Source organism: Pectinophora gossypiella, chromosome 18 (assembly GCF_024362695.1).
Source record: "Pectinophora gossypiella chromosome 18, ilPecGoss1.1, whole genome shotgun sequence".
In the NCBI taxonomy this organism is placed as follows: Eukaryota; Metazoa; Arthropoda; class Insecta; order Lepidoptera; family Gelechiidae; genus Pectinophora; species Pectinophora gossypiella.
The window spans coordinates 5607647-5629583 of NC_065421.1; the positions used below are offsets into that span (position 1 = coordinate 5607647).

The 21937-nt window shown below is 36.1% G+C and overlaps 4 protein-coding genes across 4 annotated transcripts; 3 read left to right on the plus strand and 1 right to left on the minus strand.

The window, feature by feature from the left end:
* The first annotated feature begins 1139 nt into the window (after positions 1-1139).
* Positions 1140-3063, plus strand: LOC126374947 (mediator of RNA polymerase II transcription subunit 6). Its single transcript, XM_050021745.1, has 4 exons — positions 1140-1466; positions 1544-1718; positions 2052-2315; positions 2418-3063. Exons 1-4 carry the CDS (start codon positions 1267-1269, stop codon positions 2628-2630), a joined length of 852 nt encoding a protein of 283 aa, XP_049877702.1. The 5' UTR covers positions 1140-1266; the 3' UTR covers positions 2631-3063.
* A 6883-nt stretch (positions 3064-9946) lies between these two features.
* Positions 9947-16995, plus strand: LOC126374948 (CDAN1-interacting nuclease 1). The gene is made up of 6 exons (XM_050021746.1): positions 9947-9993; positions 15615-15879; positions 15959-16111; positions 16232-16376; positions 16463-16512; positions 16602-16995. Exons 2-6 carry the CDS (start codon positions 15761-15763, stop codon positions 16981-16983), a joined length of 849 nt encoding a protein of 282 aa, XP_049877703.1. The 5' UTR covers positions 9947-9993; positions 15615-15760; the 3' UTR covers positions 16984-16995.
* A 54-nt stretch (positions 16996-17049) lies between these two features.
* LOC126374946 (probable DNA-directed RNA polymerase III subunit RPC6) lies at positions 17050-18857 on the plus strand. The gene is made up of 4 exons (XM_050021744.1): positions 17050-17628; positions 17741-17945; positions 18092-18343; positions 18581-18857. Exons 1-4 carry the CDS (start codon positions 17432-17434, stop codon positions 18818-18820), a joined length of 894 nt encoding a protein of 297 aa, XP_049877701.1. The 5' UTR covers positions 17050-17431; the 3' UTR covers positions 18821-18857.
* A 60-nt stretch (positions 18858-18917) lies between these two features.
* Positions 18918-20556, minus strand: LOC126374951 (optic atrophy 3 protein homolog). Its single transcript, XM_050021748.1, has 4 exons — positions 20313-20556; positions 20074-20242; positions 19841-19983; positions 18918-19740 (listed from the first exon to the last, which is right to left on the minus strand). Exons 1-4 carry the CDS (start codon positions 20452-20454, stop codon positions 19358-19360), a joined length of 837 nt encoding a protein of 278 aa, XP_049877705.1. The 5' UTR covers positions 20455-20556; the 3' UTR covers positions 18918-19357.
* Positions 20557-21937: the final 1381 nt, after the last annotated feature.

Below are 21937 nucleotides of genomic sequence, written 5' to 3' on the forward strand. Positions count from 1 at the left end.
CTTTAGATTTAGACGGGATAAATACGTGCTGTTTAAATATGAGATTTACACACAAAGAGCTTCGAAAGTTCACTTCTTGGAGTATATTTTAAATTAACTTGATTTTCGAGACACTTCACCTACTTATTGAGACTTTTTCTCGGTCCGTGAAAAATGATAGAAACAGCGTACTGGTACGACCTTTGCAAACACAGCACTCGTCATGCATTTTATACGAAAAAAAAGGCATGTGAAAAGATTCAAGGGCTTTGTATTAAAAGATAAAATGGATAGAATAAGCATAAATACACTTGACCACACAGTTTCAGACACATTTTTGACAGGCCGGCCGATAAAGATGGCCGTATCCGCTAACCAATGACAGGCCAATACAATTGAACATCATTAAAAAATATGGCGCCTATTGACAAAATTCGTATAATGCAGATTACACAGCGTGGAGATAACTGTTGGTGATTGGTATTTTTTTTTCCTTTTGCCCATTTGAGAGTCAGGCTAAGATCATAAGACCATGCTGCCTAGTCTTTCAGCAGTAACTGTCAATGTCAATCATTATGTCACTTTTTTTACGGTTTGCCTACCGTAAATGCCAGTAAAGTAAGAACTTAGAAGAACTACAATGGTACATCACTAATGTTGTTTTTTTATTCTTGTTTTATTCGATTTTACTTCTTGTCAGGCTTTTCGGCGGGAGACGGGAACGGGACAGTTGCTTTCTTCATTGAGTAATCTAAATAATTAATACGAAGTGGTGTTTTGTGGTTAATGATCGCATTAAGTTAGTCAGAAGACATTCGCGAGTGTTATTATATTGGAGTATTCAATGAACAAAGTGTATCTGCCTATTTTCGCTTCGTGCCGGGAAGCCGCTTCATAACTCAAAAGTTTATGCGGACTTTTGAGTTAATTCGTTTGGGGTTCGGAGTAGGAGTCTACTCCAAGGGTGGGGGCTTAGGTTTCATCATCATCATTCATCACCTTTCATCATTTCATTAATCATCAAGAAAAAAAAATACGTAAGACATGGCTGTATGGGCATAGTTCCCTTTGCCTTACCCTTCGGGGAAAATCAAAACAAAAAAAAAAAAAAATTACTTCTTGTCATTCGTTTCGTCCAAAGCAAGTGGCCTGTGGTTCGTTCGTTCCGTTTGTTCGTTTGACATATCCATTTAGCCGACACAATTTATTTTATTTTGATAATTTATTTAGTATTTCTAATGGAATTCTTTAAGATTTAATAACGTGTAACATTTAAAATTCTCCAAGATGATGCCTGGTCGAATGGGTAACCTGCCGATAACGGCTGAAAACCCGCTCGGCTTATCTTGGCATGACTCTGCTTGGATACCGCTTTTGAACCCTTCCAACATCATGGATTATTTTTCTGAGAGGTCGAATCCGTTCTTCGACCGAACGTGTAACAATGAAGTAGTAAAAATGCAAAGGCTCAGCATAGATCAATTGCAGTGAGTACTAACTTGTCTTGGTATGGCATTCTTTAGAAATTTGGAAGTCGTTTATACAAATTGTTATATTATTACAGGAACATGACTGGTCTAGAATACATTCTCCTACACGTGCAAGATCCAATATTGTATGTAATTCGTAAGCAGCATAGACACAGCCCAACTCATGCTACCCCACTTGCTGACTACTACATCATTGCAGGCATTGTTTACCAAGCTCCTGACCTGGCCAGTGTGCTCAATTCCAGACTGGTAAGAGTATTAATCAATGCTTTAGCATTACAATGCTTTATTATTATCATCATTTATATAAGTACATTTTTATTCATCCATCAATTCATGTTAATTTTGTCTCTTAATTGTAGTGACACACACCAATATTAATCTATCTTAACCTCGTAAAGCTGAGGTTTCCAGACACAATAGTAAAACAATGGAGTTTGGATTTTAATGGGACTGTTGGTGTTACTGTTAAATTACTCTTACCAACCTCCAAGGATGTAGCTACCTAATATACCCAATCTGTAAATTTAGATTACTTGTTTGAAAAACCTGTAAAGTACCTACTTCATTGTTTTATTTCAGTTATCAGCAGTTCATCACTTACAGTGCTCATTTGAGGAAACCATGTCCTACTCTAGATACCACCCCAGCAAGGGTTACTGGTGGGACTTCAAGGCTAACAAAGGCCTGGGTCCATTCAACACTAGCCAATCTGCCCCAAAGGAGGTGTCCACCACACCTAAAGAGGAACCCTCAACCATGTTTCAAAGACAGAGGGTAGACATGTTATTAGCAGAGCTGGTTAGACAGTTTCCTCTCCCTGTGACACAACCTGCCCCTACCCAGGTAAATATTAAGACCAATAAACATGTTTATGTATTTCTATAAAAGTTGAGTACATTATTCAGGTTCAGGTATTTAATGTAATTGGAAACATTTATTTCACAGACTAATGGAGTGACTGTAAAAACTGAGAACTCTACAGACAAACCCGGGGATAAACCAGTTGATGGCGTTGGCAACATTACTATTAAGCAGGAGCCAGTAGACACTAGCAGCACAGAAATGACCAATGGCGGTATACCTGGACTAGCCGATATAAAAACTGAGATCAAACAAGAGAATATGAAACCCCCACCAGAGAAAAAACCAAGGATATAGCTAAGGCATAACTACAGACTGTAAACAGTGTTTAATGTTTTGTAGATGTTTATTTATTAGTTGCAAACTTTTGTAGCACAGGTTTATTTGTAAAATCTATAAATATCAGAGACATTGACAGTGGCCACTATTAAAGATAATGATATTTTGATGAAGTGGTACATTATAAATTCATCTAAATATTGCTTTCTCAAAATTTTTCAAACATTCTTTATTTATCTCCTTCTGGTTATTATACAGAGTGACTATGTTGTTTTGTGCTGTAGTGGTATCTATGCAAACTTGACAATTTATTCTTCTAGGATCTTTTAGCTGCAACCCTGTGGACCATTTACTGTTTTGAAAGCTGAAATAATAGACAATTATTCTATTAAGTAGGTTTATTAGTATAATACTTTAGAATTAAGTTATTAAATAAGTTTTACCTCAGAAATGCTTCGTTCATGCCCAGATTTAAACCAAAAATAAATCCCTGTTTGTATCCTGTATCAAAACTTGACTGGAATGTTGCTTTTTGGCCGTCTGCAGCGCCGTCCATATATCCCACCTGAAATTATGTAAAGTTCCCTGTACTAAACGTAGGTTCATAATCCTTTAAAAAAAAACAGGTGGTAATGTTTGCAGTGTCTTTACCTTGCTTATAGAATCAGCTGCTCGAGCCCATGTTTTCTCCGAAATGTTCTGACTTTCATCGGTCGTGGTCATGACGCTTATTTACGTACAAAAATAATGAAAATTGTATTGCTCTAATCTATAGGTACTCGATTTTTTTTTGGTTTTCCCCGAAGGGTAAGGCAAAGGGAACTATGCCCATACAGCCATGTCTGACGTATTTTTTTTCTTGATGATTAATGAAATGATGAAAGGTGATGATGATGAAACCTAAGCCCCCACCCTCGGAGTAGACTCCTACTCCGAACCCCAAACGAATTAACTCAAAAGTCCGCATAAACTTTTGAGTTATGAAGCGGCTTCCTGACACGAAGCGAAAATAGGCAGATACACTTTGTTTATTGAATACTCCAATATAATAACACTCGCGAATGTCTTCCGACTAACTTAATGCGATCATTAACCACAAAACACCACTTCGTATTAATTATTTAGATCATTCAATGAAGAAAGCAACTGTCCCGTTCCCGCCTCCCGCCAAAAAGCCTATAGGTACTCGAAAACTGTCGACCACTGTCTACTGTCGAACGAAAACCAAGCACGTTTTTTTGTCAAGCAGCTGTTGTTTTTTTTAATCTATTCCACACGCACGATTCTTCAAACACCGGAAGTCAATATCAGCAATACCATTACCGTAAACGCAAAAATACCATAGAATATTTTATCTTTATGCATATATCTAGTTACAATTTATGTAAATATGTCGCCATGTCGTAAGTTTTAACTAGATATTTACATAGTTACTGTTATAAAGATGTTTGCTTACACAGAAAAATAAGAGATACTTTGCGTTTAGTAATTTCCGCGCTAATTGTGTTCCAAAAAAACACAACTGTCAAAATTGACATTTTATTGACCGTTTTCGGAATAGAGATGTACGATTTGGGGTGGCGTAAATCGATATTACGGATTGCATCAAATCGAACTCATTCGATACGATTTTTGAAATCGGTCCCGCATCATGTATGTAAGCAATAAAATTATATGTACGATGTGTGATATAAGATTATGTTGTCATCCGGATATGAGTTAACGTGTAATTACCTATTTTCTCATTATTGTGTTTTCAAAAATATAGTATAATGGCAGAAGCATATAAAAAATAATAATTGTTGCTTGATATTTGGATAACATTATGTATAGAATTATGTTGCTGTTAAGAAGGAGATTGTATAGCGCCTTCTAGCATAGGCTTTATTGATACGTTGCATAGCAACCTTTGTTGATTGGTGTGATGTCAGTTAGTGAGCTAATAAGGAAAAACATATTTTGATAATTATATTATACTGATTCCATTGCAAACCCTGCAGTATAATTATTTAAGTGGTAGCAGAGCGTAGTTCGATCTACGGACCTCTGTGTTATGGGCCCAGTTTTATAGCAGACTCATTGTCTACGTACAATTCTGATATATTCATGTTGCCTCCTCGCACGAATTTGAATATTCTATCAAGCCAGATAAGTTCTCGTGCAGCTTCGCTGGCAGCCACAATCTCCGCCTCTGTAGATGATATTGCCACAGTGCTCTGGCGCTTGCTCTGCCATGCAATCGCCCCATTAGAGAACAGGGTTATCATTCCACTGGTGGAACGTGCAGTTTCTTCATCACCTCCATGATCCGCATCACTAAATGCTTTTAGATTCTTTGAAGAGGTGGAAGATTGGTAGGTAATTCCTAGATCCATTGTGCCCTTGATGTAACGCAGGATTCTTTTTACCTTCAAGACATCTTCCGGTGAAGGCTGATCGAGCTTACGCGATACGATTCCGACAGCTAGCGCTATGTCGGGCCTTGTACCTACCATGATATATGACAGCGCGCCAACTGCTTGTCTGTAGGGGAATGTTTCTCCATTTGCCCCCTCTCCTTTCTTGGGAGGTACATTGTCCTTCACTATGGGAGTAACAGCTGCTTTGCAGTCCTGCATCCCGAATCGTTGCAGTAGTCGTTTAGCATAACTCTTTTGATGTATCTTGATATATCCATCATTATTACGCTCTATCTCGATTCCAAGGAAATACGATCCTGGTTTACTGGTTATCTTAAACCGTTGCCTCATTTCATCTAGGAAATTTTCGGCTTCCTGGGCCTGTGCAGACGCAATCAGACCATCGTCCACGTAGAGAGCTAAAATTATCTTTTTATTCTTATCATCTTTCTTTCGAATAAAGAGACAAGGGTCACTGTCACTTTGCTTGAATCCAATTTTCAAGATGTATTCCGTAATACAGTGGTTCCAGCAGCGCGGAGCTTGCTTCAATCCATAAAGGCTCTTTTTCAATTTGCAAACCTTTCTATCGTCGGCGTTGGCATAACCTTCAGGTGGTTTCATATAAATATCTTCATTCAGTGTACCATACAGAAATGCTGTGGACACATCGAATTGAGATAGAACCAGGTTTTCCATCGCAGCAATACTCAAAACGGATCTAATAGTGTTGAGTCTTGCAACAGGACTAAAGGTATCATGGTAATCCAAATCCTTCTTTTGAGAATAGCCTTTGATCACCAAACGAGCTTTATATTTGTCTATAGAACCATCGGGGTTAGTCTTTATCTTGAAAACCCACTTATTAGGAAGTGCTTTTCTTCTTCGAGGGAGCTCAGCCATCTCCCAAGTTCCGTTCTCTTCAAGAGATTTCAATTCGCAGTCTATAGCTGCTCGCCATTTATCACTATTCTTGGATGTCACTGCTTCTTTGAACGAAGATGGTTCTGAGAGAGATTCGCCTGTCATGTTGTGCATGCAAGTGCAGACATAATCATTATATCGACTCTGGCGTTTGATATTGCTGCGGTCTCGGAGTGTCATTCTACCTTGAGTTTCTATTTCAACTGCGGATAATGGCGACTCACTAGTGTCAGCTTCTTCAATACCTTCCCTTTCAAAATTAGGCTGTTCAAGCCGCTCTAATTCTGTGCTGTCGATCGCATCTTCTAAATCAATAGCATCAGTACTATCTACTTGACCTTCATTTCTATTGATATCGTAGTCTGCTGTAGGTTGCCTCTCAGCGTTGTTTGGGCTGCTTACTGACGGTGGTGACCTATCAATGACATCTTCAATTTCAGTGCAATCTGGCAGAACAATGTTCTTAAAGGGTCGTTCGGGATTGTCAACGTCATCGCTCACTTCTTCGTTGATTGCCTCTGGCAAAGGCCTTTCATCGAAAGTGACGTCTCTTGAGCGTATTAAGCAATGATTAGCACTGTCCCAAATTCGGTAGCCTTCATCAGCATCGTATCCGATTAGGATACCCTTTTGCGCCTTTTTCTGCAGTTTTCTCCGCTTTTGTTTTGGAATATGAGGGTAACATACTGTTCCAATTATCCTTAGATGGTTGATCCTAGGCTTTTTGTTATGCCATGCCTCATATGGTGACATATCATTTCTGCCTGGGCCAGTTCTATTGAGGATATAGACAGATGCATTTATAATCTCATCCCATAGTCCGGCAGGGATCTCTACGTGCGCATGCATTAGACTTCGTGCCATTTCTACGACCGTCCTGTTTTCCCTTTCTGTGGGATTTTGTTGCGGTGTATAGGGCATTGTCAACCGTTGGGTTATCCCTTCCCTTTTAAGAATATTTTTCACCTTTACATTGTCAAACTCGCCGCCATTGTCGCTTAATAATTCCTTCACTATTATGCCATTGGCTTTTGCTTCAGAGACCATGAGTGACAATTTCGTATGTACTTCGTCTTTATTTCGTAGGAAGTAGACGAATCTATAATTGGTAAAGTCATCTTTAAATAGGACAAAGTATCGGAGTTTTGAAATCGAATAAGGAAATGGTCCACATACATCGGCATATATCAGTTCACCAGGACGTGTAGCTTTCTCTCTAGTGCCAAACTTCAATCGGTGCGATTTACCGTATTTATACAACCTTCGCATAATTCTTTAGTTACAGTTGTTTTAATGTTGAACTCCTTTTCAATTAATTTCTTCACGTGTAATTTAGACTGGTGACCAAAGCGCTCATGGTATAATTGCAAATTCGAATACGAATTTGCCTTCAATTCATTTACTATGACTGGCTTGTTGCATCTCAGTCGTAACTTATACAGTCCTCCGTTTTTGTCCCGTGCAACAATGACTTTCTTCTCTCCATTGATAGAGAAAGTGCACTTCAATGGCGTGGACTCAAAAAGGCTTCCATTATTTCGATCATGTGCAGCAAGTACTGAGAATAGGTTTCTGCTTATGTTTGGAACATACCATACATCCTTGAGTAAGATGGGCTTTAGTCTATTATCGACTTCTGCTTCCACAAGTATGTCACCTTTGCCTGCCGCATCAATGCATTGGCTATTGGCTCCAGTGACAGTACGTCTGCTCTTGAAGGGACTATAATTTTGAAAAAGATCAAATCTGTTTGTGACATGGCTGGTTGCACCGTTGTCCACATACCAGGATTCTTTATCTTTTGCCTCACCCAAATCAACTGTTAATACGTCAAGGTTATTGACAGTTACGTCCTTTGGGGGTCTCCCATCAGCAATCCATTTCTTGCATGTTCTCACTCTATGTCCGGTTTGTTTACAATAGTTACATACAGTTTTCCTTTCTTTCTTTGCTTTGACAGTCTTTGTGTAAAGCTCTTCTCGTACCTCTTGTTCATTGACATTTTGTGTGAGAACTCTCTCGTGAGCACACAACTGGCTTGTCAGGTTTTCTACATTTCTCTCCTTCTTCGATATAAGGAGCCAACTTGATCTAAACCCTAGGTACTCTACGGGAAGAGTATCAAGGATCTTGCAAATTAATAGAATTTCTGGCAACGGCCGTTTCTCTGAGGTTTCATTTGCTAGGGCTAGGTTGAGGTCGCTCCATATGTTCTTCAGTGTCGAAATGTGAGTGGCTATATCGTGACCCTCTTGTTTCTTGTAGCTGAAGAAGTTGAGGCAGTAGTCGTATGATTGCTCAACACAACCTCCTCCATACAGGCGTTCTAGCTCCTGCCACATGTCTTTAGAACTGGTAAAGCGCATGACCTTCTGTAGAGTCTCATCAGTCATATTGGTTGTGAGCATTATTGCAATCGCACTGTCTAAGGTTTTGTAACTTTGCAGATCTTCCTCAAATTGATGCTTTTCGGCAATTGTAGCCGTTGCTGCCAAGGTCGGCTTGGGTTTGGAACCATCCAGCAACTCCATAGCACCCGGCATCGCATTCAACACCAATTTTGCTTTGAAGACCCAAGTTTTATAGTTCTTGGGATCTAACAGTCCAATTTGTACTTTACTGGCTTCTACTATCGACTTATTCATGACGAAGTTTTGACAGTTTACAAGTGATGAAATATTTTTCCCCAAAACTAAAAACCAGACTTTGCGTTACTTTATTTTTCACTTTAAGGAAAACATAAAGTCTCTGCTACCATGGATATATCAAGATACATCAAAAAAGTTATGCTAAACGACTACTGCAACGATTCGGGATGCAGGACTGCAAAGCAGCTGTTATTCCCATAGTGAAGGACAATGTACCTCCCAAGAAAGGAGAGGGGGCAAATGGAGAAACATTCCCCTACAGACAAGCAGTTGGCGCGCTGTCATATATCATGGTAGGTACAAGGCCCGACATAGCGCTAGCTGTCGGAATCGTATCGCGTAAGCTCGATCAGCCTTCACCGGAAGATGTCTTGAAGGTAAAAAGAATCCTGCGTTACATCAAGGGCACAATGGATCTAGGAATTACCTACCAATCTTCCACCTCTTCAAAGAATCTAAAAGCATTTAGTGATGCGGATCATGGAGGTGATGAAGAAACTGCACGTTCCACCAGTGGAATGATAACCCTGTTCTCTAATGGGGCGATTGCATGGCAGAGCAAGCGCCAGAGCACTGTGGCAATATCATCTACAGAGGCGGAGATTGTGGCTGCCAGCGAAGCTGCACGAGAACTTATCTGGCTTGATAGAATATTCAAATTCATGCGAGGAGGCAACATGAATATATCAGAATCGTACGTAGACAATGAGTCTGCTATAAAACTGGCCCATGACCCACCGTATGAATTACATCAAAGAACCAAGCATATCAAGATCAGACACTTCTTTATACGGGAATGTGTAGTGAATAACAGCCTTAATGTACAGAAAGTTAAATCCTCTGAACAGTTAGCCGACTTTTTAACGAAACCTGTGTTCAAGCCAAGGCTAACTGAACTGTGTAAACTTGTTGGTTTAGCCTAATGTAACAAAGTGTTGCTATTTAAACAGGAGAGGGAATGTTAAGAAGGAGATTGTATAGCGCCTTCTAGCATAGGCTTTATGGACACGTTGCATAGCAACCTTTGTTGATTGGTGTGATGTCAGTTAGTGAGCTAATAAGGAAAAACATATTTTGATAATTATATTATACTGATTCCATTGCAAACCCTGCAGTATAATTATTAAAGGTTGCTACCTATATTGCTTCTCTTTATTTTGATAAGAATAATAATGGGTGGAAGAGGCCATTGTGCCTAGGTGTAAATGTAACTGATCAATCGAATCGGTATCTACTAAGGTGCCTAATTCATACAAATTTTTCGACCCAATGCATTCAGCATAAGAATCCTGGAGTATCGATACAAAAATCAAAGTCCATTGTCGATGAAAAAATATCGATTATTATGAATATCGGATTGGATCGAACATCCCTATTGCAGAAGGTTAAAAATCGTGGACCAATACCTAGGTTTTCTTCTTAGAAAAAAAAAAGCGCGGGAACCTTGAAACAGAAAGGCGCTAATTTTAAGTTTAATTTTACGAAAATTAATACCTTCATAATTACTTGTATATTTTCTTTGTAAATATTATATTTTCTTAGTTTGGGGTCCTTTGTACGTAAATAAAGGACGAAAGAAGGATGGGGAGAAGAAAAAAGAGAAAAAGAGACGAAAATGAGGTGGCCGATCGTCCTACAGACTCGTCTTCTGAATCCGAGGATGAAGAAGTGGGCAAGTATCAGCCTTACAAGGTACCTAACTACAACCGCAAATATCCTGAAAACTCGAATCTGTCCGAATATATTGTTTTTTTAACTCATAATAAGGAGGACCAACATTTCACCGATAAGGATCGTCTGGCCTTGTCGCAAGGGCTGCGTAAGCATGGCGTGTCTGGCGTTATGCATCTTAAATCTATTAATAGATACAAAGTAGGTATCACATTCGATGTGTCCAATAACGCCAACGTCTTTCTCCAAAATAAAAAATTCTTGGACGAATTATCTCTCAATGCATCTATACCGGCTATATCAACCGAGGTGACTGGAGTTCTGTCCTCCGTCCCTCTAAGTCTATCGAACAAAAAAATATTCTCACTAATCGGTAGTTCACGGAATATAATTCAGGTGCGCAGGTTTATGCGTAGAGTCAAAAATGATATGGGCGCGGTGTCTTATCAGCCGACGCAGACTGTCGCAGTAACGTTTGCTTCCACTGTGCTTCCAGAATATGTATATCTTGATCACTGGCGTCATGAAGTCAATCTTTACATTGCTCCAGTCAAACAATGTCTTCGCTGCATGCGTTATGGACACATAGCGAAATTTTGTAAGAATGCAGAAGTGTGCTCTATTTGCACTGAAAATCATAGTTACCGATCTTGCCAAACGAAAAATGATGATGCTAAATGTGCGAATTGCAATGGTAACCATGTTGCGATTTCTGCTTCATGTCCCATAAAACAAAAAAAAATTGAGGAAAACAAAGTAAAGTCTCGCTCAGTCCAATATTCAGACCTTTTCAATGAAAATTCTTTCCCCTCTCTCTCATCAAAGACAATTGAAACTCAAATAAACAATCTTACAAAATCTGATATATTTTTAAAATTATTGACCGAAACAATTTTATGTGTAATTAATAATAACAGTACAAAAAAACAACCAATAAATACAGGAACCGTTAAAGAAAATTTAATATCTACTCTCAGCAAAACATTGCTTAAAAAATAGAATGGATAAGTTAAATATTGTTCATTGGAACTCTCAATCATTAAATAGTAATAAGCTTATTTTGACTAGTTTTCTTCATGATCATAATATTCACATTGCTATTATTTCTGAAACATGGCTACGACCTCATCAGAGGTTTAATATAAGAGGATATAACATTGAAAGAAATGATACCGGTAATAAACATAATGGTGTTGCTATATTGATTCATAATAGCTTACATTATTCCAGAATTAATACCTATTTTGATAATTCCCTTCAAAATGTTTGTGTTCGTTTAGTTACAGGTAATCAAGAAATAAGCATTGTGAGCTTTTATAGCCCAACTAACTGTGAACCTGCATTTAACAAAAATAAATTTGATTCACTTGTAAAATCGATTCCTCAACCAATGATTTTTGCTGGAGATTTTAATGCTCATCACATTTCCTGGGGCTGTCATTCTACGTCTCTTCGTGGAAGAGAGGTTTTAGAAGTTATTGATGACAATAATTTAGTCTTGCTTAATGATGGTCAATTTACTACAACTGGTTCTTTAACTTGGCGTCAAAATGCTTTGGATTTATCCATTGTTAGTCCTTCTTTGGTTTTGTCCTGTGATTGGTATGTTCATGATGATCCACTTGGCAGTTATCATTTTCCTGTAATGATAAATGTAATTTTAAATAATAATACAACTAGTGATGTTTCTAATAGAGATAATTTAATGCATGTTCCAGTTTTTCCAAATTACAATTTGGTGGATTGGAAGTTTTTCCAAACAAATGTAGAAACTTTGTTGTTAGAGTTTGATATTCAGTCTTATGAGCCATTAGAGGCTTATTCTTTATTTTGTAAGATTCTTCATTGTGCTGTGGAATTGTCTATTCCTAATGGTTCTAATAAATTTCAATCTAATATCTCTAATAGAAAGTCGGGTAAAAGACACCCCTTACCATGGTGGAACAGCAAATGTACAGAAGCTGTTAATAATTCTAAATTAGCTTATATTAATTTTAAAAATAATCCTTCTGATACTACTTATATTAATTTTAAAAGATTACAAGCGTTAAAGAAACTTACTTTAAAAATTGAAAGAAAAAATAGCTGGATAACATTGTGTAGTTCCTTTCATCGTTGTACTCCTCTTTCAGTTATCTGGAAATATATGCGTAAATTTAATAAAACTTATGCTCCTAGAAATAGTGACAATGATAAATGGATAGATGGTTTTCTAAGAAAATATACTCCTGACTATGTACTCAACAATTCAAATATTTCATCAAATCATTCCGTTGGTAATTCTTCTAATCTATTTCTTATTGAACCCTTCTCTTTACAAGAACTAAAATCAGCTGTTAATTCTAGACGAGAAAGTGCTTTTGGACTGGATGGTCTCCCTTATAAAATTTTCAAGAATCTCAATACCAAATGTTTGACAACTTTTTTGAACTTACTTAATTACCTTTGGATTAATGATAAAATTCCACTAAGTTGGAAAAAAGATTGTTTAGTTCCCATACTGAAACCTGATAAGCCTAAACTTGATTGGGACTCTTATCGTCCTATTGCTTTAACCTCCTGCGTTGGTAAAATTTTTGAACAACTTTTAAAACAAAGAATTGAATTTTTTGTAGAAAAGCATCATGTCTTACCTTCAAATCAATTTGGATTCAGAAGAGGTCGCTCTTCTCGCGAGAGTATCTGTCAGTTGCATTTGGATATTCAAAACAGTCTTGTTCATCACAATTATTTGGTCTCTGTATTTTTTGATGTTGCTGGTGCCTTTAACAGTGTCAATGTCGACATGCTTTCCAAGGAATTGCTTTCCATTGGTTTACCCAATAAAGTAGTTCTTTGGATAGTAAATTTCTTGTCTGAGAGAGAAGTCTTTGTTAAATATAATGGGCATCTATATGGTCCAAGATATGCCTCGGTTGGGGTGTGTCAAGGAGGTATTTTGTCTCCTTTAATTTTTATTTTATACATTCGTCGTTTAAATTTAATTCTAAATAATAATAATAATATTAAAAATTTACAGTTTGCTGATGATCTGGTGGTCTATGTTTCGGGAAATAATCTTGCAACATTGGCTAACTATTTAAATAATGCTTTACTTAAATTAAGAGAATACTTTGCCTACCTGAATCTTAATATTAATCCTTCAAAATCAAAATTAGTTGTTTTTGGTCATAACAGTGTCCAAATGCCTAATATTTACTATAATAACATTGTTATTCCTTCCTCATTGGACGCAAAATTTTTAGGTATTGTTTTTTCACATAATCTTTCTTGGAAAAAATATATTGATAATTTAGTTACAAAGGCTAACAAAGCCTTTAATGTATTAAAATCTTTGGCTTCAACTTATTGGGGTGCTGATCCTAAAATTTTGTTGTTATTGTATAAATCGTTAATTCGCAGTCATTTTGAGTATGGTTTCTTCTGTTTCGCTGCAGACAATAAACTTGTTGACATTCTGGAAAAAATACAAAACAAAAGTATGCGTTTAATTACTGGTGCATTTAAAAGCACACCTATTAATGTAATGCAAGTTGAATGTTGCCTTCCTCCGATTTCTGTCAGGTTTTTATATCTTAAAGAGAGATTTATCCTCAAACTTTTCTCAATTCCTCATAATCAACTTTTGTTTAACATCTCAAATGTAAATACTACATTAGCTCATAAACCATTATACATCATGCAAGATTTTAAGCATTTAATTGAGTATTTTCAAGACTGTCAAATATATAAACCTCATTTGTCTGTCTTACCTTGTTATGAAGGTTCTTTTGAAAGTAAATTTCCAGAAATTATTATTTGTATAGATGAGAAACTTTCTTACAAAGAGGAAGTGTATGATGAATTGTCCAATTGGGTAAATTATCGTTTCCTTTTCACTGACGGTTCTAAAACTGATTCTGGTGTCTCATTTGCATTCTTTGACACATTGCTAAATAGAGGTATAGGTTATAAACTTGATAAAAATGCTAGTGTATTCACTGCAGAAGCTGTAGCTATTTTGGCTGCACTGAAACATATTAAAGAACAAAATGAAGGTTATAAAAAATGGCTCATACTTAGTGATAGTATGAGTGTGTTGAGGTGTTTGGAAAAGAGTATATTGCATGCTAATACTAATTATCTTATATATGCCATAAAGGAATTCTGGTATGAACTTTTTTCTGTATATGATATTATTGTTAGTTTTATGTGGGTTCCGTCCCATAAAGGTATAATAGGAAATGAAAGAGCAGATTACTTGGCTAGATCAATTAATAATTTTTCCTCTCAAACTCAAATTTTTAATATTAAACTTCCATATTCCGATATAATTTATAATTTGAAACAAAGAATGTGCCAAAAATGGGTAAATTGCTGGAATCATGCCGTTCAAGTAGAAAACAAAGGTTTATGGTATGCTCCATTTAATGTAAAAATTAACAGTACACCTTGGTTTTGTAGAAGCCATACTTATACTAACAGGAAATTTTACTCCACTATTCTTCGTTTGCGTTTTGGACATTGTAGGCTTAACTTTCACTTGTTTCGTTTAAAGATGGTTAATAGTCCCATGTGCCTTCATTGTAATCTTAGTGATGAAACCATATCTCACTTATTCTTTGACTGCCCATCCTTTGGCATTCAGCGCCTTGTGCTGTTGGATGAGCTAATTGCCATTTATGGGAATGCTAGTTTAGTCCCGCGTTCCATTGTAGATCTTCTTGTGAATAGTTGTACATATCTTCCGTTATACCGTTTCATTCTTAATACTGTTGGTGAAATTTAAACTAACTTTGTAAATAATGGTTTTTAGGTTATAATATCATTGTTGTTGTAATGCTGAACAGTTTTTTTGGTCGATAATATTTGTGTTCTGCGTGTAATTTTGAATTTGCTGTAAATTCTACTTAAGTTTGTATATATTAACCACTTTATAACACTTTGAGATTTCTAGATTTATTCCTCGTCTTGATCGAGTTATGACACTTGGAATTTGTACGACAGAGAGACATGATATTACAATGTTACCATATGATAATGGTAGTATTTTGGAAGTGACTATATAACTGGCTTATGAAGATATAAAACCACTGAACTAAAGACGAACTATTGGATCGGATATTATAAAGAATATTACTGAAGACTTTATCACTGAAATTTGACAAAAGAGAACTTAATTACATAAGACATTATTCATCGGATTTTACAACAAGATATAATACTGAAGACGTTATATTTCGGATTTGACAAAATAATTTACTACGGAAGACCTTCCATATTGAAATTGAACCGCAAAGGAAATGTACTGAAGACTAGGCAGCATGGTCTTATGATCTTAGCCTGACCCACAAATGGGCAAAAGAAAAAAAAAAAAAAAGGTTTTCTTCTTATATACCTACCATGAATAAAATTACGATATTCTAAGAACGAGGGACATTCGCGTGAATCTATCAAAATAAAGCTTAAAGAGTTTGTAGAAACAGTAACAAATACCGTTTGGTATTTGTATTTGTAAATTTGAAAAATGGCAGATTCAGTTAAACCTATGAAATTGGAAGTGTATAATGCTTTTGTGGAAGATTTCAACAAGCTCACTTCTTACAGCCGCACAGCAGAGAATGAGATGAAAAAGAAATACAAACAGTAAGTATAATTAAACCTTTATATACAGTGCTCCAAATCTTAATTTACTGTCATTTCATATTTATGTTAATTGTTTCAGTTTGCCTGCAGCAACATTTGGAAGTTTATTTTCCATGTTAGTGCAAAGAGCTATGAAACAGAGTTACAGGAAATCACCCTCAATATCAAGTAGATATTATGAGCTTTATGAAACACTAGCAAGTGACAAACAGAAAGGGAATGTTATCTCACAGTGAGTATATTTTTGTTTGTACAAATACTAGTTAAGACATGTTGATCAAAACATATCTCGTCTGCTCATATACTACGAATATATTATATATCAATATGCTCTTATTTTTTTCTATTACAGCTTAGCTGATACCCAAGGAATCTGCCCAGCACTATTTGCTCGGTCGTTGCTACAGAATGTGTACCCAGACACTGCTATGGCAAAGAAATGTATTAAAGACACCACACTCATAGATGACAAAGATCTGGCATATGAAGTGTTTCTGGTATTCTATTTTGTTAAATTCTAAAAAATATTTTATTGTGGTGATATATTGTATGTGCACTTCATTTTATATTATGATTTTTTCAGGGTATTATGAATGATAATCAGTATGGACCTTATGCAGATGTTATAAAGCAGTAAGTTATAACAAAAAGTTTAATTACTAAATTTATATTTAATCATTTTTTTACATTATTGGTTGACCAATCTTCACTGTTTGTTTCAGATCTATTGGATTAGAATATGAACTAAAACTGGAAAATGAGTTGAAGTTAATGAACATTACATTTTCCGATGAAAATATTCTCCGATCTAGAGGATATGATAAAACACCTGATTTCAAATTGGATGTTCCAATAGCTGTGGATGATTTTATTATAAACTGGATTGAAAGCAAAGCTCTCTTTGGAGATGAAGAGAATCATTCTGGATACCTGAAAGAACAGCTTACATGTTACTGGAATAGATTTGGACCTGGAATGGTTATTTATTGGTTTGGATACTTAGAAACTTTAGAATTAACACCTGAAGTTAATAATATGTTCATTTTACGAGCTAATTTTCCACCCAAGGAAAGTATAACATTGTATAAGTATGATCCAATATAAGTTTTAATTTTATTGGCGTTTTTATTGTTAAATTATTTACATATTCTTTTAACATGTTACTGAACTGAGTATCATCATCAGCCGTACGACGCCCACTGCTGGGCATAGGCCTCCCCCACCTTAACTGAGTATCAATTGTATTTAATTCCCAGTTGTTTTTGGGTGTTTTCACTGGTTAATCGGCCCAATGGAATTAATTTTCCCTTTAACCCACCAGTGACAGTGATAGACGCGTACTCTACCTACGCTTTATGAATGTGTAAATAAAGCCTAACCTCAAATTTGGCTCTATGGGCTACGTCCCCTTTGCCTGTCCTACGAACAAAATAAAACAAAAAACCTAACCTCAAAATTACACAGCGGATTGTTTTTTGTTGTTGTATAGTAATTTTCATTTGAATATTTGTTATTAATTTTTATACCGGTCGTAGGACATTAAAATTTCAAAATGAGTACGAGTAAAGAAGATGCGATAAAAGAAAAAGTATTAAACGTTGCAAAGAAGAATCCTAAAGGAATATCGGATAAAGACATAACTGCAGCGATACCAGAAATATCTCCAGCTGAACTTGTTGCGGTCATCAACTCTCTCTTGCAGCAGGGTTGCATTGATATATACAATCAAGGAGGCTCACTCATATACAAGTATGTTTTTGTTACTGTTCTTATATTATTGCTTTGCTGGTACTTCAACAAGTTTTGTACCTACTCTGTGCTGAAATGTAATTTTTAAGTGTTTTTGTATATTTTTTCATAGACTTAAAGCACAAGCCAGCAAACAAGCTGTGAAAGGAGCTGATAATGAAGAGAAAGTTGTGTATAATTTGATTGAAGAGGCTGGGAACAAAGGAATATGGATCCGTGATATCAGAATACGTTCGAACTTGGCCAACACACAATTAACTAAAGTATTGAAAAGTTTAGAAAGCAAGAAAGTTATAAAAGCTGTGAAATGTGTCAATGTGAGTTTGTTTACTTTGTTTCCAATTTGTTTAAAATTAGATATTTGTGGATTTTATGTATTAGTTAAATTAGATATTGCTTCAATGACTATTGAACTAAGTCAATTTTAAGATGCACCAAATAGTCACCGAATGTGTATTTTCAGGCATCAAAGAAAAAGGTGTATATGCTATACAACTTAGAGCCTGACAGATCAATATCAGGTGGAGCATGGTATCAGGACCAGGATTTTGAATCTGAGTTTGTGGATATTCTCAACCGGCAGTGCCTTAGGTTTCTACAACAAAGAGCAGACAAAATTAAGAATAATCCCCGAGGACCAATTGTTGGAAGAACACAGAGCTATGCAACAGCTGCTGAAGTACAAAAGTACATCACTGACTTAGGAATAAGTAATGTGAGTGACTGTGAACAAATAGGGTTTTAATTGAAAAGCCTAATATTATGTAATACATAATATTATAATAAACTAGCCTATTAGAGCAAAGAATGAACTGTCACCACAATTTTTAAAGTGTACTTTATTATTCTGTTAATTGTAATTAACATCCATAATGAACAGTTAAATCATTAACAATCTTATGTGCTGTAAAAGGAATGGGCCTTGTCTTAAAAATGTTATATAATTTTTCAGGTAAAACTAGAAGTAGAAGATGTGATAACTATCCTTAATACATTAGTTTATGATGGGAAGGCAGAGAGCAGCGTGTATCCAGATGGAAGCAAGGTGTACCGAGCCATAGAACCTCTCTTGCCAGCTCCAGGGCTTGTGCAAGTACCCTGTGGTATCTGTCCTTTAATCCACAAATGTCGCTCTACTGGACTAGTCACCCCTCAAGACTGTGTATATATGAATGAATGGTTAGATGTATAAGTATTGTATGAATAAAAATGTTATCAAAACCTTTAAATATCTTGTATATTTTTTAAAGTCAATACCTTATCATTGTAGGCATAAAGAAAATATATAGTTTAGTTTGGTATAATTTATTTACACTATATACTAATTAAAACTAGAAATACACTTTTCACTGACTTCATACAATATATTAGTGAAATTTTCCAGTAACTTATCTTACTTCAACTACTTAGGTACTGGAAAAATGTCATGATAAATGTAAGAAGCATAAAACAGTGAGTTACAATGCAGAGTATACATTTAACCTTGCTTGTATCTCCATACATTCATCACATGAATGTAATATTGTCTAGAAGAACCATAACATTTAAATGCCACTGGTGACATAACAAGCTTGCTTGGCAGTACACAAATTGTTTTAAAAACAAATAACAAATATATCAAAATAAATACATGGATATCAAACAAAACAAACAGGACTGACCACAGGTCCTGATACACTACTTCAGCAAAATAATCATACATGTTTTATATGTACAAGATTAATGATCTTCAAAATAAACTTCTAAAATTGTTTTCTATATTATACAGAGCCTCAGATACAACAGCTGGCTCTCTCTTACTATTTGGGGGAGACTTATCATTGGTGACTGTGTCTGAGGCAAGTTGTTTATTGTTGTAGTTGTTAGCAAAGACAGAGCTAAACACATCCATCTGAATGTAGTTGAGTGACTGCAATATAATTCCTCGATTGGGATAAGGAGTAGCAACCAACACTTCTTGATCAGCTACAATATGATTAACTTTCTGAGGAGTAGGGGCTGCTGGCGGTGGCTTGTTGTTATTAGCTTCTGGAGGTTGGTCCGTGTCTGTTGATGGTTGAATGAATGTAGGCTCCTTTATAACTGGTGGTGGTACTGAAGATTTCAATCCACCTGCAACATCATTTGTTATTGTTAGTTAGTATTTCAAATCAGATACAATTGTATAATTAACAGAAGTCAATAAGTTATAAGAAACACTAAATCAACTTACTTATGGTATGAATAAGTCGCTCCATTTCTCTCAGCTGTGTTTGTTGCTGTTGCACAGTGAAGTATAGGTCGGTGATGGTGCCAGTGATGTGCTTCATTTCCTCTTCCCGTTTTGCTTCCTTAGCAGCTTCCTTTTTACTTTGTCTGAAGTAATAATAGAAATAATACTACATACAAAATTCATTTTTCAGTTGTGTAATAATGTGGCTCTTGAAAAATTTAACAAATAGGTACCTGTTATATTCAACCAGTAGCAACCCAGCACCAATCACAAATATGACAGTTTCACCCAGCAGGTTGGCACCTAGTTCTATAGCCATTTCCTGGCTGAGTACTGGGATGTTCACTGGTTTCCCAAGATTTAGGATCCACATTTTCGCCTTCACCTCACACCAGTTATAGACTGTAAATTAGGATTATACAGTAACCCACCAAAAAAATTAAACATTGTATTGAAATATTTAAATACTTACACTGGGCAGGAGGCATACAAACATAAGTCCTAAAAAATGGACTATTTTTGGCTCGTTCCTTACACGCATTTGCGATTGGCTTACTAATCTGTTTTATTAGTAATACAGATAACTTTGCAATAGGAAATGCTCCAACCACCATTGTTGTTTATTTTCGGTGGCGAGTTACAATATAATTTCTTCTTTTTTGAAATTGATCGACTCTTGGTAATACGGCCTTGCGCCATGAATTTAGTTTGTCAATTTTGATTTTGACATGTGTCAGTCAGTTTGCCCGTACTGGCGTAGCAAAGGGAACGTAGCTCATACAGCCAAGTCATATGTGTAATACTCCTCTTTTATTTGTTTTCAAAAAGGCGGAAACCAAAGTCATTTTTATAACGGGAAAATCCAAAAGGCCAAAGCCAAGTCTTCTTACTTTTTACGTCAGTCTATAAACGGTCCATCCTTTGGGTCCATCTTCAATCCAACCCATTGATGTATAATTTTGGTTTGGTCCATCCTATCAAAAGTAGTAACCAACGGTTTATAAAAGAACATGGAGTGGTATTAATGAACATAAGACATAACGGATGTCATGCTTTTTTCATAACATCTCAGCCTACTGTGTGCCACTCAGTGATAGGTATATGTATACTGCTATTGGGCAAATATCTTCCACAACTCTCTATCCTGCGTATTTGGATGAAACACAGCATTATAAAATGTGTCGGTTTCATCGCGCATCAATCCATATCCGCCTAGACCACTAGGCCGACGACTATACGCAGACGACGCGTTTACCACCAGGTAGGAAATCAATGTTGGACTATCTTGGCCCGTAAATACTTTGTGGCTCTGTTCGATAGCGCTAGAGCATTTTGTCTCACTGAGTAGAGCCTTTAGAAAAAGTATTCTAAGGTAGAGTCAGTTTACTTAATACTGATGGTGAATTTTAATATGAGACGCATGTTTGAATATTGCTATGGCTGTTTACACCGAATGACAACCAAGTGCGAGTAAATTGTTCAAGTCAACTATTGAAGTTTTATTTAACAAAGTAGATTATATTCAGAAAGAAAAGATATAACAATATAGTTTAATACAAATTATTTAACCAAACTAACTAAATTTTAAGTACTTACTTACATCAATGTTGTATTTTTTATTTGACATGACTTATTGTAGATTTGGGGAGCGCCGAGGGCTCTTACCCGGTACAATGTTTTAACGGTAACAATAGAATGGGCTGGTAATACATCAATGATGGGCTGTCGTACGTATGTCATAAACCCGGGTGCAATTTACGACTTGACATGTCGCGATAGGTATATGTACCGCAGATATGGCATGCATGAACAACATGACACGCACTAACACATATGTAACAAGAATGTTGACTAATGTAGGTATTACACAGGTGAGCACATTTAATGCTTTATTCATTTATTAAGCGTGGTAACCACACATTATTAATTATTATCGAGATACATTTCATCGAGATTTCAGTCAGGTACTTTCTTCGTCTCCTGCAGCGGCTAATGTAAATTTTGCTATTTTCGTTGTTTATACAAGTATCAGAGTAAGTTCATTGTTTTACTTATGTGCCATAATGAATAGCGTGCTGTGCATGAAAACCACGCGTT

What these genes read in the sequence shown, in the direction of transcription:
- LOC126374946 (XM_050021744.1), top strand. Translation starts at nt 17,432, where the DNA reads ATGAGTACGAGTAAAGAAGATGCGATAAAAGAAAAAGTATTAAACGTT. An exon ending in GGAGGCTCACTCATATACAA is followed by an intron (nt 17,629 to 17,740) that starts GTATGTTTTTGT and finishes ATTTTTTCATAG; the next exon opens with ACTTAAAGCACAAGCCAGCA. An exon ending in CTGACTTAGGAATAAGTAAT is followed by an intron (nt 18,344 to 18,580) that starts GTGAGTGACTGT and finishes ATAATTTTTCAG; the next exon opens with GTAAAACTAGAAGTAGAAGA.
- LOC126374947 (XM_050021745.1), top strand. Translation starts at nt 1,267, where the DNA reads ATGATGCCTGGTCGAATGGGTAACCTGCCGATAACGGCTGAAAACCCG. An exon ending in CTCAGCATAGATCAATTGCA is followed by an intron (nt 1,467 to 1,543) that starts GTGAGTACTAAC and finishes ATATTATTACAG; the next exon opens with GAACATGACTGGTCTAGAAT. An exon ending in GTGTGCTCAATTCCAGACTG is followed by an intron (nt 1,719 to 2,051) that starts GTAAGAGTATTA and finishes GTTTTATTTCAG; the next exon opens with TTATCAGCAGTTCATCACTT.
- LOC126374948 (XM_050021746.1), top strand. Translation starts at nt 15,761, where the DNA reads ATGGCAGATTCAGTTAAACCTATGAAATTGGAAGTGTATAATGCTTTT. An exon ending in TGGCATATGAAGTGTTTCTG is followed by an intron (nt 16,377 to 16,462) that starts GTATTCTATTTT and finishes TGATTTTTTCAG; the next exon opens with GGTATTATGAATGATAATCA. An exon ending in TATGCAGATGTTATAAAGCA is followed by an intron (nt 16,513 to 16,601) that starts GTAAGTTATAAC and finishes TGTTTGTTTCAG; the next exon opens with ATCTATTGGATTAGAATATG.
- LOC126374951 (XM_050021748.1), bottom strand. Translation starts at nt 20,454, where the DNA reads ATGGTGGTTGGAGCATTTCCTATTGCAAAGTTATCTGTATTACTAATA. An exon ending in CTACTGGTTGAATATAACAG is followed by an intron (nt 19,984 to 20,073) that starts GTACCTATTTGT and finishes TTATTACTTCAG; the next exon opens with ACAAAGTAAAAAGGAAGCTG. An exon ending in GCGACTTATTCATACCATAA is followed by an intron (nt 19,741 to 19,840) that starts GTAAGTTGATTT and finishes ATGATGTTGCAG; the next exon opens with GTGGATTGAAATCTTCAGTA.